General features: G+C 46.3%; 1 protein-coding gene across 1 annotated transcript in view; it reads right to left on the minus strand.

Moving 5' to 3' along the window:
• The window catches only part of WDR62 (WD repeat domain 62), a 50570-nt gene that overhangs the window by 30852 nt on the left and 4833 nt on the right, over window positions 1–14885 (minus strand). The window contains 8 exon segments of the mRNA XM_005862402.2: window positions 3785–3974; window positions 5345–5505; window positions 6887–7069; window positions 7486–7623; window positions 8788–8958; window positions 9203–9260; window positions 13200–13262; window positions 14177–14268. Coding sequence (XP_005862464.1) covers window positions 3785–3974; window positions 5345–5505; window positions 6887–7069; window positions 7486–7623; window positions 8788–8958; window positions 9203–9260; window positions 13200–13262; window positions 14177–14268 — 1056 coding nt within the window.

Raw genomic sequence — 14885 nt, forward strand, 5'->3', positions numbered from 1 at the left:
TATAAATAAATAAATGATAGCCTGGCTGGTGTGGCTCAGTGGTTGAGCACTGACCTATGAACCAGGTCACAGTTCGATTCCCAATCAGGGCACATGCCTGGGTTGCAGGCTCGATTTCCAGTAGGGGGCCTGTAGGAGTCAGCCAATCAATAATTCTCTCTCATCATTTTTAAAAAATATATATTTTTATTGATTTCAGAGAGGGAGTGAGAGATAGAAACATCAATGCTATCTCCTGCACGCCCCCACACTGGGGATTGAGCCTGCAACCTGGGCATGTGCCCTGACTGGGAACTGAACCATGACCTCCTGGTTCATGGGTCAACATTCAAGCACTGAGCCACACCAGTGGGGCCTCTCTCATCATTAATGTTTCTATCTCTTGCTCCCTCTCCTTTCCTCTCTCTGAAATCAATAAAAACATATCTATATATATAAAAGCCTAAGCAACCATCTGACTGGTAGCTATGATGCGCAATGACCACCAGGGGGCAGATGCTCCAACCGGTAGCTATGACATGCACTGACCACCAGGGGGCAGACACTCAACACAGGAGCTGCCGAGCTGTTGTGACTTGGTAGCTATGATTCTTGGGTGATGCACCGGGAGCCAGAGAGGAGGGAACCCACCCAAGAACCGCCCTCTCGCAATCCGGGAGCCCTCAGGGGATGTCGGAGAGCTTGTTTCGACCCGATCCCCACAGGCCAGGCTGAGGGACCCCACCTGCTGGAGGGACCCTGTTCACTCCACAGACGACCTTCAAGCTGCTGCACCGCCCCAGGTATGGCCGGCTGTGGAGGGACCGTGGGAGGTTGGTTCCAGGGTGTGTCCGGCCCTTCTCACCCAGTCCCGCCATGCCGACCACCTTTTAATTAATTTCCTTTCAATGTGCACAAATCTGTGCACCTGGGGCGGGGGGGGGGGGACTAGTATACATATATAAAAAGAAATGATAGAATTAGAATATTACCATATTGCAATTCCCAATGAATAAATGGATCTGGCATTGAACATCAACAGCTGCTAACGACAGTCAATGAATTGTACTTTTATTTATGTATATGTGTGTTTGTGTGTGGGGTTAATTCTCACTTGAGGATGTTTTAATTGATTTTTAGAGAGAGGAAGGGAGAGAGAGACATTAGTTAGTTGCCTCCTATATGCGCCCCAACTGAGAACAGAACCCACAACCTAGGAATCAAATCCACAACCTTCTGGTGTACAGGATGATGCTCCAATCAACTGAGCCACCCAGCCTGGGCTGTGTGGTTTTTTTAAGATCTCTGTTTTATCTTTAAAAATAAAGGGTGCCCTAGATCAGTGGTCGGCAAACTGAGGCTCGCGAGTCACATGCGGCTCTTTGGCCCCTTGAGTGCGGCTCTTCCACAAAATACCGCCTTCTGCGCATGGGCCACGAAGTTTCAATCGCACTGTACACGCGCGCCCGCACGTGGTATTTTGTGGAAGAGCCACACTCAAGGGGCCAAAGAGCCGCATGTGGCTCACGAGCCAGTTTGCCGACCACTGCCCTAGATGGTTTGGCTTAGTGGATAGAGCATCGACCTGTGACCAAAGGGTCCTGGGTTTAATTCCAGTCAAGGGCACATACGTTGGTTGCAGGCTCCTCTCCAGCCAGGGCCCTGGTCAGGGCTTGTGCAGGAGGCAACTAATCAATGTATTTCTCTCACATTGATGTTTCTGTGTCTTTCCCTTTCTCCTCTACTCTCCCTAAAAATCAATGGAAAAATATCCTCGGGTGAGAAGAAAGGAAAGAAAGAAAAGGAAGGAAAGGAAGGAAGGAAGGAAGAAAGAAGGATAAGACCTTGGCTAGATAGCTCAGTTGGTTAGAGCGTTGTCCCTATATGGCAAGGTTGTGAGTTCAATCCCTGGTCAGGGTTCAAACAAGAAGCAACCAATGAATGCATAAATAAGTGGAACAACAAATCAGTGTTTCTATCTCTCTCTCTTCCTTCCTCTCTCTAGAATCAATCAATAAATAAATAAATAAAAATTTTAAGGTAATGAGTATAAAAAATAAATATAATTTTTAAAAGTAAAAATAAAGGATAAATAGAAATAGTATATGAGATTTATAGAAGAAGAGAGAGAATGTGATAGAGGCAATTCTTAAACCTGTACTGGCTGAGAATTTTCCAGAATTGATAAAAAGGTCCTAAAAAGATCTATCTACAGATATTTTTGTTGAGGAGATAAATATACACATATATAAATATAATATAAGAATAAGATTTATATTTTAATTACATACAGAATTATACAATCAATCAATAAATAAAATTTATATTTATATATAAATATAATAAATAGGTAACAGGTAGATACAAAGAAAATGAACTGAAAAGACAAAAAAAAACCTGATAATATGGGTGAGAGAGAGTAGGACTGGCAGTGGGGAAGTGATCAAAAAGACTTTAGTTTTACCTTTAATATTACAACTTTTTTTCAAGGAGACCATATCCTATCCTATATAATAAAGAGGTAATATACAAACTAACCCTCACACCCTCACAAGATGGCTGCCTACAACCAGGCCGGCAGGGGGTTAATGAGGGACGACCAAACGACTGAACAAGCAGGCTGCGTGGGGCGACCAGGCCAGCGGGGGGGCCATGAGGGGCGACCAGGCCAGCAGGGAGGGCAGTTTGGGGTGACCAGGCCAGCGGGGGGGGGGCAGTTAGGGGGAACCAGGCAGGCAGGCAGGGGAGGGATTAGAAGCCAGTGGTCCAGGATTGTGAGAGGAATGTCCAACTGCCGGTTTCGTGGGGGGCAGTTAGGGGCGACCAGACAGGCAGGCGAGCGATTAGGAGCCAGCAGTCCAGGACTGTGAGAGGGATCCTGGATTGGAGAGGGTGCAGGCTGGGCTGAAGGGATCACCACCCCCCCGCATGAATTTCATGCACCGGGCCTCTAGTTTATATATAAAATTTTAAAGTTATTTAAAAACATTCTTGTTAAGTGAGCAAAGTGCTAGTAATAGAAGCATCAGATCCAGGAAAGCAGAAGGATTCGAACAGTCAATAGGCTAAATCAATACTTATTCCAAAGGATTAGGTTATTTTTTCCAATTCTGAATTAGGCCATTGAAAACACAAGTTCTCTAGGACAGACATTCCTAGTAGTAAGATATTTTCAGGAGGGGAAAAAAGTAGAATACAATTCTTTCTCCATCAGTTGTCTAATTTGCAAGGAGTACAGCTTTAGAGAATGAAAAAATCCCCACAGATTTATTCTTAGAAAATAAAAAAATCTTCAACACAAATAAAAATGCACTAAATGACACAAACAGCTTCCACAGAAGGCTCTCTGAGGTACACAGGCTACTGCTACAGGACCTTTGCTCTTCTCCCAAGTGGTCACATGCCTCTCATCCCCTCACTTCCTGCAGTTCTCTGCTTCAAAGTCAAGTCCTCAAAGAGCCTTCCTTGACCACTCTCCTTTCTAGAATAGCAAGTAGCCTTGATCTCCTTTTCACCTACTCTGCTTCATTTTTCTTCTGAGAGGTACTGCTACTTGGCATGAATTATACTGATGTTTATGGGTTTACTTTCCCACTCAAATGTGAGCTCCATGAGGGCATGACTTTTGCCAGTTTCCTTCCTAGTTGTGTCCCCAGCACCAAGAACAGTACCTGGCACATAGCTGGAGTCCATTTGAAGGAATAGGGCATCCTTTGAAGGAATGGCTAAATGGGATCACCAAACTCTGCAGAAGCTTTCTTCAAATGGGGGCTGAACAAAGGCTGAGGAGGGGAAAGGGACTCACCTCCACATTCCAGACGTAGGAGCTGTGGAAGAGCTCTGACCACACCTTGCCTACTTTGTTGATATCTTTGACATCCCAGATATAGATGCTGTGGTCCTTATACACACAGGATAGCCACTGGTGGATGGGGTCAAAGGTCAGTGCCACCGTATCCGGATAGACTGCTTCTGCCTTCCTGCAGAAGAGGAAGCTAACAAGGCAACATGGGTCATCAATCACCATCAGTGTCACTGTGGGTAGTGACAGCTGCCTGTGGTGACACGGTGACACTTGAGTTATCTCATGTCAATGCCACGGTGGTCCATCTCTCCCACTCCAACTCCACTTCTCCATCCTCTCTCTTCCTTTGCTCTGTTTCTAACACAGAGGTTGTAAAGTGAAAGCTTCCACTTGGCCTTTGAGAACATTTGAATTTCAACTCCTGTTAACATTTTTCTCCACTCATTTCACCCAACCCAAGCTCTGTCCTCTCTCATGGAAGGTTAATGGGCACATACCTCAGGCCTTCTCTCTCATGGGCTCCACCAACACATGACCAAACATCTCTGTGCAAGGGAGCAGAGTTGTTGTCCCCTGATCTGGGGCCTCCCTACAGTTTATTGAGCACCTGCTATGTGCCAAAAGCTTTAACTGCACTGAATCCCCACAACCTCCATGATAGGTAGGTACTATATTTTATAGATAAAGAAACTGAAGCACAAGTTGATACAGTGACCTACCTGAGGCCACACAGCACAAAGCAGAAGCTGGCAGAGCTGGGCAGCCTGGCTGCTACAACACACCACTGTCTGTGAGTTGCTGACCCACCCTCTTTCCTTTGAGACACCCAATAGCCCCCTCAAGGCTATTAGAAAAGGCACTCCAGAGGCAGTGTCCAGTAATCTACAGAGAGGTCACCCCAGGCACTCAGCACTTCTGGTTAGGTAGCTCCTCTGCCCGCACAAAATGACTTACAACAAAGGGAAAATATGTCATAGCTCAGCTTTTCCACCCATTCTCCACATGGCAGCCAGAGTGATCTAATGCTCCAGGCCTGATCACATAATGCTAATGCCTGAAATCCCCAGTGGCTGCCCATGGACCTCAAAATAGACTATAAGCTCCTTCTATCAGCCTCCATCCATTCTCAGACCTATCTCCTATTATTCTCCTCCCCTGGGCATACTGGGCTCCAACCACACAGCCGCCCAGTATTCCTGCAACACACCAGGCCCAGTGTGCTATTCCCTTAAGGCCTTTCCACTTGCTGTCAGGACCCAGTTCTCCACACAACTGGCTCCTTCTCACTAGAAGCTTACCCTGGCCACCCAAATATGAGCCCCTATTTTATTTCACCAAAGCACTTATGACTATCTGAAATGATCTTATTTGTGTAATTGTTTACCATCAAGCTCTCTCACTAGACTGAAGACTTCACAGTGGCAGAGATTTTGCTGCCTCATTATAGCTGTATCCTGCTTCCTGCCTAGGGCTGGCTAGTATGGAGATGGATCTAAAAGTATGGATGTATACCAATAGACAGACTCTGGGTGGGCCTCTTTCCCTTCCCTCGGGTAGTACCTGGGCTCCAGGCCCTGGGCCACATCCACCCCAAGGTAGTGTGGCTTGGGCAGGTTGGTGAGGTAATGTAGGTTGTGGGCCTGGAAGATGCGAACTATCCCATCTGTACAACCGCAGAAGATGAGCTCCTGGCTGACACAGAGGCAGGAAGACAGGGAGACCTGTGGGGGCAAAGGGGACCCAAGTGAACTTTGTGCTTTGTGTGGCCCAATTCAGGGACATGGGGACTGACAGAACTTGGGCCTCCAGAGAAGCCTTATAGTTTCCTGGGTCTAAGAAGCCCATCTTAGTAAATTTTACAATTTTTGAAATCAGGATATAGCATAAGATCACTATTGAAGGAAATGTGCCAGCAGGTAGACTGGGATAGAGTTATCATTGCTACCTACAGAAAAACTCAGCTGTGGGTGGAAAATATCTGTTCAGCAGACTGTGACTAAAGATAGGTCACTTGCAGTAACAGGGTTGAGTTTTAGGCTTAAATTTTATTTCCTATTGTTTAAAAACAACTTCATAGAGATTATACTTCAAAGCAGCATAGAAAAAAGTTACTGTTTACAGGAAGGACTGTATCCTGCCAGGACATATAGATAGAGTCAGGAAATGCCAGAACTCTGGACACAGATTAGAGGAGTTTCTACAAATTCACAGGGACTTAATTTATGAGTCACTTATGACAACTGCTCAGGGGCTACACATCTATCTCTCAAAAGCTTCTGACTTGCTTAAAAGCTGCATGAGTTCTAAGATGAGGATTCAAACGAAAAGAAAAGTGGTTCTGCAATTTATTGACATATCATCTTTTAGTTTAAAATGTTGTTTTTGGTATAGTCTTTTTTAACTGAAAATGATTAAGTCAATGATACTTTATATATATATTTTAAAAAATTCAGGCCCAGCCAATGTGGCTCTGTAATTGAGTGTTGATCCATGAACCAGGAGGTCACAGTTGATTCCCGGTCAGGGCACATGTCCGAGTTGTGGGCTTGATCCTGGGTGCGGGATGTGCAGGAGGCAGCTGATTGATAATTCTCTCTCATCATTGATCTTTCTCTCTCTCCCTCTTCCTTCCTCTCTCTGAAATCAATAAAAATCTATTTTAAAAATTTAAAAATGCAGTTGTCCTACTAGCCAAGAGTGCTCAATGAAGAAGAGAAATGTGAACTGAATCAAAAGGTGAGGAAAGCAATTGTAACCTGACCCCATTTCAGGGGACTAGCACTGTGCTGAATGCATTACCTATATTATCTCATCAACTCTGTGAGGTATACAGCAGTATTGGGCACATACCTGGGTTGCAAGTTCCATCTCTGCGCTGGGGAGGCAACCAATTGATGTGTCTCTTTTACATTGATGTTCTCTCCCGCTCCCCCCGCCTCCCCCAATCTCTTTTAAAAATCAATGGGAAAAATATCCTCGGGTGAGGATTAACAAACCCAGAGCTGGTATGATCAACCACCGGGCAGAAACACTGCTGAGTGTCCCAGGAGATCATGTCATGGAAAAAGTGTTTCCCCCATTGATAGCAGAGAGGTGGGGTACCTTCAGATTGATCCACTTCTCCAGCACCCTCTTCTCGTTGAACTGGCAGAGGAGGCCCGAGTAGGACACACAGAAGGTGTTGCCTGCCATCTGGCCCCGGCCACAAGCCACACCACAGAAGACATTGTTGTGCAGCTCACCCAGGATGCCTGAGCGCCCTATGAGGGGCACTGTCCCCGTCACCTGGAGGCATAGCAGGGCACAGTGAGACATTGTTCACATAACCTGTACTCTAACAACGGCATTACGGGTCTCTCATGACCAGAGGAACAACACATCTACACAGGAGGACCCTAAGAAACTCCTCCAAGAGGAGGAGAAGGAAAGAAAAAAACAGAACACACTTCCAGGCAGAGTGGCTGGAAGGCAGCAGCCCCGGAAAAAGGCCTGGCCCAGGGCCAGTGAGGAAGGGAGTGCAGTGGGGAGATTCCTAGCAGGGTTTGCCAGTCAGCACTGGAGAGCAGGCCAGAGGCAGAGACAGGCTTGAGAGGCCAGACAGCCTGAGATCACTGCCCCGTATCTCAGGAAGAAACAGGAGTCCATTCCGCCCCTGACAGTTACTCCCCAGGCCTAGCTGAGGTGGCAGGGACAAAACTCACCTTTGCTTCAGTGGAGACTTCCAAGAACCAGAACCTAACATGCCGGTTACCAACAGTAACAAAATAGCTGCTGTCCTCTGAGAAAGAGAGGGCGATGACCCTGCATGATACCTTGTTGGAGGCCACCACAATATCTTTCTGGAAGAATCAGTACAGAAAAGTTCATGCCAGCACCCACCCCATTAGACTTCAGCCTTTGCCCTCAGCCCTGCGTCTCCTCACTCTCCTCTGCTCCAAGTCTGTTTTCCTTGGACCCTCCAGTAAGCTACTCTATGGGAGAACCTGTGTGACACTCTTATTACCACTACAGAGGAGACTGAGGCTTGGGAAGGTACCCACGTGAGAGTAAGTTCCAGAGCTGTCCCTGAGCCCAAGCTCTACAGCCTACATTGTGTAGAGCAGCGGTCGCCAACCTTTCGGACCTCACGGACCACCAGTAGTCCGCAGACCACCGGATGGCGACTGCTGGTGTGGAGGACAGCCACAGCTGGGATGTAAGGATAACAACCATGGCTTCCATCAATGGAGCACCCATTCTGGGCCCTGCTGAGCACTCCACTGGAAAACTCATGGGATCCTCTCAATAGCTCTATAAGGGAGGTACTTCTCCTCCCACTCTGCCATGCTAAAAGGGAAGATATCATGTATTCAAGGTTACACAGCAGGTTATGAACAGAACCAGGACTTGGTACCACTTCTGCAGATTCCAAGTCCTCCCTCAGCTATTCCAGAGTCCAGTGATTCATATCAATTCACTGAATTCTCACAATTCAACCAGGTGTATACTATAATATCCATTTTACGAAAAAGACCTACAGAGAAGTTAAGTCACTTGATCAAAGTCACAGCTGGTCAATATAAAAATAATTATTTTCCGCCCTAACCGGTTTGGCTCAGTGGATAGAGCGTCGGCCTGTGGACTCAAGGGTCATAGGTTCGGTTCCGGTCAAGGGCATGTACCTTGGTTGCAGGCACATCCCCAGTGGGGAATGTGCAGGAGGCAGCTGATCGATGTTTCTCTCTCATTGATGTTTCTGACTCTCTATCCCTCTCCCTTCCTCTCTGTAAAAAAGTCAATAAAATATATTAAAATAATAATAATTATTATTATTATTTTCCCACTAATTGAGCACTTGTCATATGCCCTTCAATAAGTGCCTAAAACAGGGATCAGGTGCTCAATAAATATTTGCTGGATGAATGAGCACTTTACCAAGTTATCTCATTTAGTCCTTCCAAAGCCTGATACCCAGGATGCTCCAGCAGCTGGTTGCCTGCCCACACACCCGCCAGTTGGCTCACCTTCCAGTCCCAGACGTTGAGTACCATGTCGTGCTGATAGCCCATGGACACAATGTGCTTCATATTTGGGGAGAAGGACACACAGGCCACGCCGTACTTGTGGCCCAACATCTCTGCCACCTGACTCTTCTCATCCACATCCCAGATTCGCACAGTAGGCCTGTGCCCGTTCTAGGAAAGGTGGAGCTGTTAACTGCTGCTGGCTTCGATACCAAGCAGGGCTAGAAGGGCTAGAAGGGCTGGCAGGGCTGAAGATGGCATTGCCCCAGGGTATGCCCCAAAGCTACCTCCCCTATCTGCCACGAGGCTTTTGTGGCCCAGGAACGAGCTATTCCAGGGACTCCCCAGGCCTGTGAAGACAGAAGGAATGGCCCCAAGACACCTCCCCACCTACTCAATCATGATCACAACTCACCTCTCCCGTCACTATGTACTTCCCATCAGGGGAGAAGGCCAGAGAGCTCAGAGACTTCCTGAGGGCAAGGAAAAGGATTGATATCACTGGTTCCACTAAGGGTGGGAAGCCAGACCCAAGCCTGGCTGTGCTCACAGCACATTGCCCACTCCTCGCTCCTAAGCCTGGAGAGGCCAGGAGAGGTGAGCACCAGCAGCTCCCACAGAGCCAGTGCTGCCTATGTGCCCAGCACAGCACATGATGCATTCCTGCATTCCCTGCTGCTAGGAGCATAGGGAAATGGGGTTCTATAAAAGCAAAGATCCCTTCTCCCTTAAACTCCAAACCCAGATGGGGTGGACACTGAATGGGGACTTTCCTTCCTCTCCAACAGTGGGCTTCCTAAGACCCCAGCAGCCCTATAATCCTGAGAAATTCAGATTCGGGAAATGGTACAGATCTGGCCTAACTATGGAGGTGGTGCTGAAGGGAGGACCCTGGCAGACAATCACACTGAGACAGCCACAGCATGTGCTCCCCTGCTAATCGCTCAAGATGTTCTGGAAAACCTGTTGCCAATCAACATGCTTCTCTCTGATACTCCAAGATAGCCAGCACAATGGCTGTATAATCAGACTAGTTTGCACATTTTTGGTAGCAAATTTCATTGCTCCAAGACTGCATTGTTTTTTTCTCTCTCCTCTTTTTTTTTTTAATGCTGTTTTTACATCTCTTCCTTAACAGTCTAGTAGTTGTCTCCCTCACATGAGTAAACTGGTGTGCAGATAACTAAGTCTTTCAGTAAGTCTTTGACAATCTTATAGAACATTTATCATCAACTCAACCCTCTGATGGCTTCCCATTGTTCCTACAGCAACAAAGGTGATCTGGCTACCTAATAGCAACTCACCCCTCCTTCCCCACTCACAGAATATCAGTTTTAATTGGGTTGGCAATGTCTCCAGCTAGAGTACATTTCCTCACTCACTTGTAGCTACACAGGTACAGCTACATGACTTAGTTTGGCCAATGAGAGGTGCTGTTGCAATTTCCAGAAAAGCTTCTCGAAGGGAATTCTGTCCTGCTCCCCACTTGTTCCCCTTCTGAAGAAAGTACATGACAACCAGAACTCCATCTTGGGTCAAGTGGTGACTTCAAGAACAGAAGCCTCACAATAAGCATGGTGGAACAGAAAGACAGAAGTGGGGTCCCTAATGCCACAGAGACACCAGCCCCCTGGGTGTCCACCTCCACACTTATGTGCAGGAAGAACATGCCCTTGTGTTTAAACCATGTTCGTTGTGGGTTTTCTATTGTCTGCAAGTACTCCTGACTATCATGTGTCCTGACCTTGTGCCCAGCCCTCTGTCAAATGCTATATGGGCATCAGTACACTGATTCCTTACACACATTCCATGAAGTCAGGACACTCATTAGTCAGTTTTGAGATGAGGAAACTTCAACATAGGGAAGTCCCCTGCCCAAGGACACCTAACCATACAGGGCAGAGCCCTGGACTGTAGGCCAGAGGTTCTCAGTCTTGGCTGCATGTCAGAATTCCCTAGGGAGCTTTTTAAAAATGTCAAAGCCATGCTAAGACTAGTGAGTAAAAGTTTGGTGAGAAACAGGGTAATATCTGCAAAGTTTCAGAGAAGCAGCCCTAAGGGGAAAAGAGAGGCTTCATAATGGAGAAGCCTGGCAGACACCACCTTAATTAAGGGCTCAAAGTGAACACCACCAGTCATGAGAGAGATCAACATCATGAACTTCCTGATAGAATGTACTGAGAGGAACACAGCATTCTTTCTGAGGTGTTCCTGACAAAGATGTAGACGTGAATCTATGTATGAGGAAACATCAGACAAACCCAAAGGTTGGCATATCCTACAAATTACCTGGCTTGTAATCCTCAAAAGTGTCAAAGTCATAAAAGTCAAGAAAAGATGGAGGAACTGCTTCAGACTGAAGGAGACTAAAGAGACAATGATAAGCAATGCATAGTTCTGGACAGAATCCTTTTGCTATAAAGGACATTCTTGGGACAAATGGTGAAACCTGAATGAGGAGTAGATGGTAGTGATGTATCAGTTTTAATTTCCTGATATTGTTGAATGTATTGCAGTTTTAAAGGACCATATCATTCCTCCCCGCCCCCCACCCCCAGGAAATACAAGCCGAAGTATTTAGAGATACAGGGACATCATGCTTGCAATTTACTCTCTAATGATTCAGAGAAAAATTAATATGTATATAGACAGAGAATGATAAAGCAAATGTGATAAAATGTTAACATTTGGGGAATATGGGTAAAAGGTTTACAAACACTCTCTGTACTAGTCTTGTTAAGTCTAAAATTATTTTAGCCTTGGCTGGTGTTGATTAGTGGTTAGAGAATCAACCTGTGCACCAAAGGGTGGAGGGTTCGATTCCCAGTATAGGGTGCATACCTGGGTTTCTGTTCAATCCCTGGCCCTGGTGGGAGCATGTGCAGGAGGCAACCAATCAATGTGTCTCTCTCACACTGACATTTCTCGCCCCCACCCCCATATCCTCCCTCCCTCCTTTCCAATCTCTCTAAAAATCAATGGAAATAATATCCTCAGGTGAGGATTAACAAAAAAAAATCATAAAATAATTTTAATATAAAGAGTTTTTAAAGTTCCCAATACCCATGCTTCACTCCAGGCCAAGGATTAGGCCTTCTCTGGGAGTGAGGCCCAGGGGTCAGGTGACTCTGAAATGCAGCTGGGTGAAAACCTCTACTCTGGCCACACCGCCTACTAAGACAGACTAATCCAGCTGTGGGCAAACTACGGCCTGCGGGCCGGATCCGGCCCGTTTGTTAATGAATAAAACTAAAAAAAAAAAAAAAAGACCGTACCCTTTTATGTAATGATGTTTACTTTGAATTTATATTAGTTCACACAAACACTCCATCCATGCTTTTGTTCCGGCCCTCCGGTCCAGTTTAAGAACCCATTGTGGCCCTCGAGTCAAAAAGTTTGCCCACCCCTGGACTAATCAGTGGTTGAGAGTGGACCCTTTCTATGCCATTTGTTGGATGGCACAGTGATCAATCAACCCGAAGGCAGACCCCTGGACACCAACATGGGCCTACTCAGAGCTAAGGGCCTTCCCCAGTAAACAAGCAGTTAGAGGGATCTTTCTAAATCACATTCATTCATTCCTGAAATAAGTGCCATCAATGTGCTAAATACTGCTCTAGGTGAAAGGGACATAGAAATTCACTAAGAGAAAGTCTCTGCCCTCAGAGAATTCACACCATGGAAGAAAGACAGACAGTAAATATCATTAGTGAGGAAATTTTGTTGCATATTGAGAAAGAAGTACCTTTTGTGGAGAAAAGTAAAACAGGGAAGGGAGACTGAGGATGCTGGAAGGTTAGGGTGTAAAAAGCATATCCTTAACCTATAAATAAATGCCCTCCAGTGGCTTCTCTTTGCAGTCAGTATCCAACCCCCTCCCTAAGGCCCAAGTGATGTGGCTTCTGCCTGTTCCTGCCTCATCTCCCCCCACCCACACCTCTATTCCAAGCACGTGGATCCTTGGCTGCTCCTCAAACAACCCGAGGTTCTTAGCCTTTGCCCTCTGCCTGAAATGCTTTTCCCTCACCTTCACATGGGTTTCCCCCTCACTTCCTCCAGGTCTCAGCCTCAGGAAGGCCTTTCCAGAGCTCTCTGATATGGCTTATCCCCTACTCTCTGCCTATAAACCTGCCCTAACACATCCCTTGTCATTTCCCCATAGCAATGGTCACAGCGGGCTTGCTAGCCAATTGACTTTAGTCTGTCTCCCTCTCTGAGCTGTCAGCTCTACAGAGAGCAAAGATTCTCATCTCTTTTGTTCACTGTTGTGACCCCAGCACCTGGGATAATACCTAACACAGAGCAGACACTTGGTTAATGTTGCTAAACTGATGGGTGAGTGAATGAATTAGTCACCTAATCATGAGCACTCCCAGGGTTCCACTCCTGCCCATGCCCAGGCCCCAGCCTACCTGGCAGTGTTAAAAATGTGCTGCTGCTTGTTCTCCTTGGGGTCCAAAATCACCACCACACAGCTGAGGAGAAAGAAGAAAATGTGCCCAAACTGAGGGGAGTACTGGGGTCCAGGGATATTCTGTCCCCAACAGAAGAGAGCTCACACATAAAAAAGGCTCCCTCTGAGCAGAAGATTCTCTGTTTACCTCCTCTTCCAGATGTCTATGCTGAGAATTCTAGGGTACTTCACATTTATCATTAAAACATTCTTAAATAGAAACCAACACTTCCTCTGTGGTAATTATCCTTCCAGGCCCTGGGCTAATAAAGACTTGTGTGCACGATCTCTTTAAATCCTTACAACTGCCAGAAAAGGTCAGGAATCTTCGTCCCATTTTATAGAGGAGGAAACTGAAGCCCAGAGAGGGGAAGTCCTTTGTCCAGGGCTATCCAGTAGGTCTGGGACAGAGTGGGGATGTGAATCTATACCTGTCAGATTCAAAAGCCCGCCCCTGTCCTTTATCTTGGATTGCTTACTTCCCCAAGACTAACAGATTCATGTTCATTAGTAATGACCATGGGTCTGCCCTGCCCTATGAGGGTTGGAGTGGGGACCCTTTGGTGCCCAGAACAGTGTCAGACTAGATTGGTATTTGTGCAATATACAGTTGCACAATGTCCTTCAGTACTCTCAACAATCCAAGAGGAGGGTATCACTATTTCTGTTTTATAACCATAGAAGCAGAGGCTCAGAGAGGGGCACAGGGTGGACCTGGGACATAAATCCAGGTTGTCTGATATGGCTTGAGTTTTAATCACCTGTCTTTCCCATAATCACTGCCATCTCCCACCTGCAGTCACAATAAGGCTTTCATAGTGCTCACTACATGCCAGGTACTGTTGTAGATACAGATGGAATCTTCTCCACAGCCCTCAGAGGTAGGCAGCATTATCTGCATTCTACAGATGGAAAAACCAAGGCCCATCCACTCACCCTGCTAGGTAGGCCACGTGGCCTGTGCTGGGGTCACAGGTTAGGCCACTGCTGTTCTGGGCTGTGATGCCAAGCACCTTCTCCAGTGACACCTGCAGGGGGAAAGCCCAAGTCAAAAGCACCTACCCTCAGCAGGTCCCATGTGACATAGCCACCTCAGCCACCCATTCTGTTCTTGTTATATTCAACACACTCACTGAGCTTCTAAAGGGTGTCCCAAAATTCACTCAAGATTTGAATTTTACGCCACTTGTGCCGTAAAGTGTTGCCAACGAAAAAAAAGATAGCGTGACAGCTGACAGTTCAGGGTTATTAAAAATGGAGCGCTACACGAAAGAACAACGCATTTTCATTGTTGAGCAATATTTTAAAAATAATGAAGGTTTGGCAGCTACAGTTCACAATTTTCGTGCAAAATATGGTCGGAATAGTGATTTAACTTCATCAACTGTGAAGAGATTAAAAAATTTAGGGAGACTGGATCAATTAGTGATCTTAAACACTCTGGCTGTCCTTCAACAAGTCGTTCAACACAAAACATTGAAGCAGTTCGTGAGAGTGTTGCCGAGAATCCAGGGACATCAATTCGGCACTGTGGTCAAGAATTGGACATTTTGAGAAGCTCTCTACAGCGTATTCTCACGAAAGATTTGCCTCTTCATGCTTACGAAGTTCAATTGACTCAAGAACTGAAGCCTACTGACCACGC

This window comes from Myotis brandtii, unplaced genomic scaffold (genome assembly GCF_000412655.1).
Source record: "Myotis brandtii unplaced genomic scaffold, ASM41265v1 scaffold165, whole genome shotgun sequence".
Classification (NCBI taxonomy): Eukaryota; Metazoa; Chordata; class Mammalia; order Chiroptera; family Vespertilionidae; genus Myotis; species Myotis brandtii.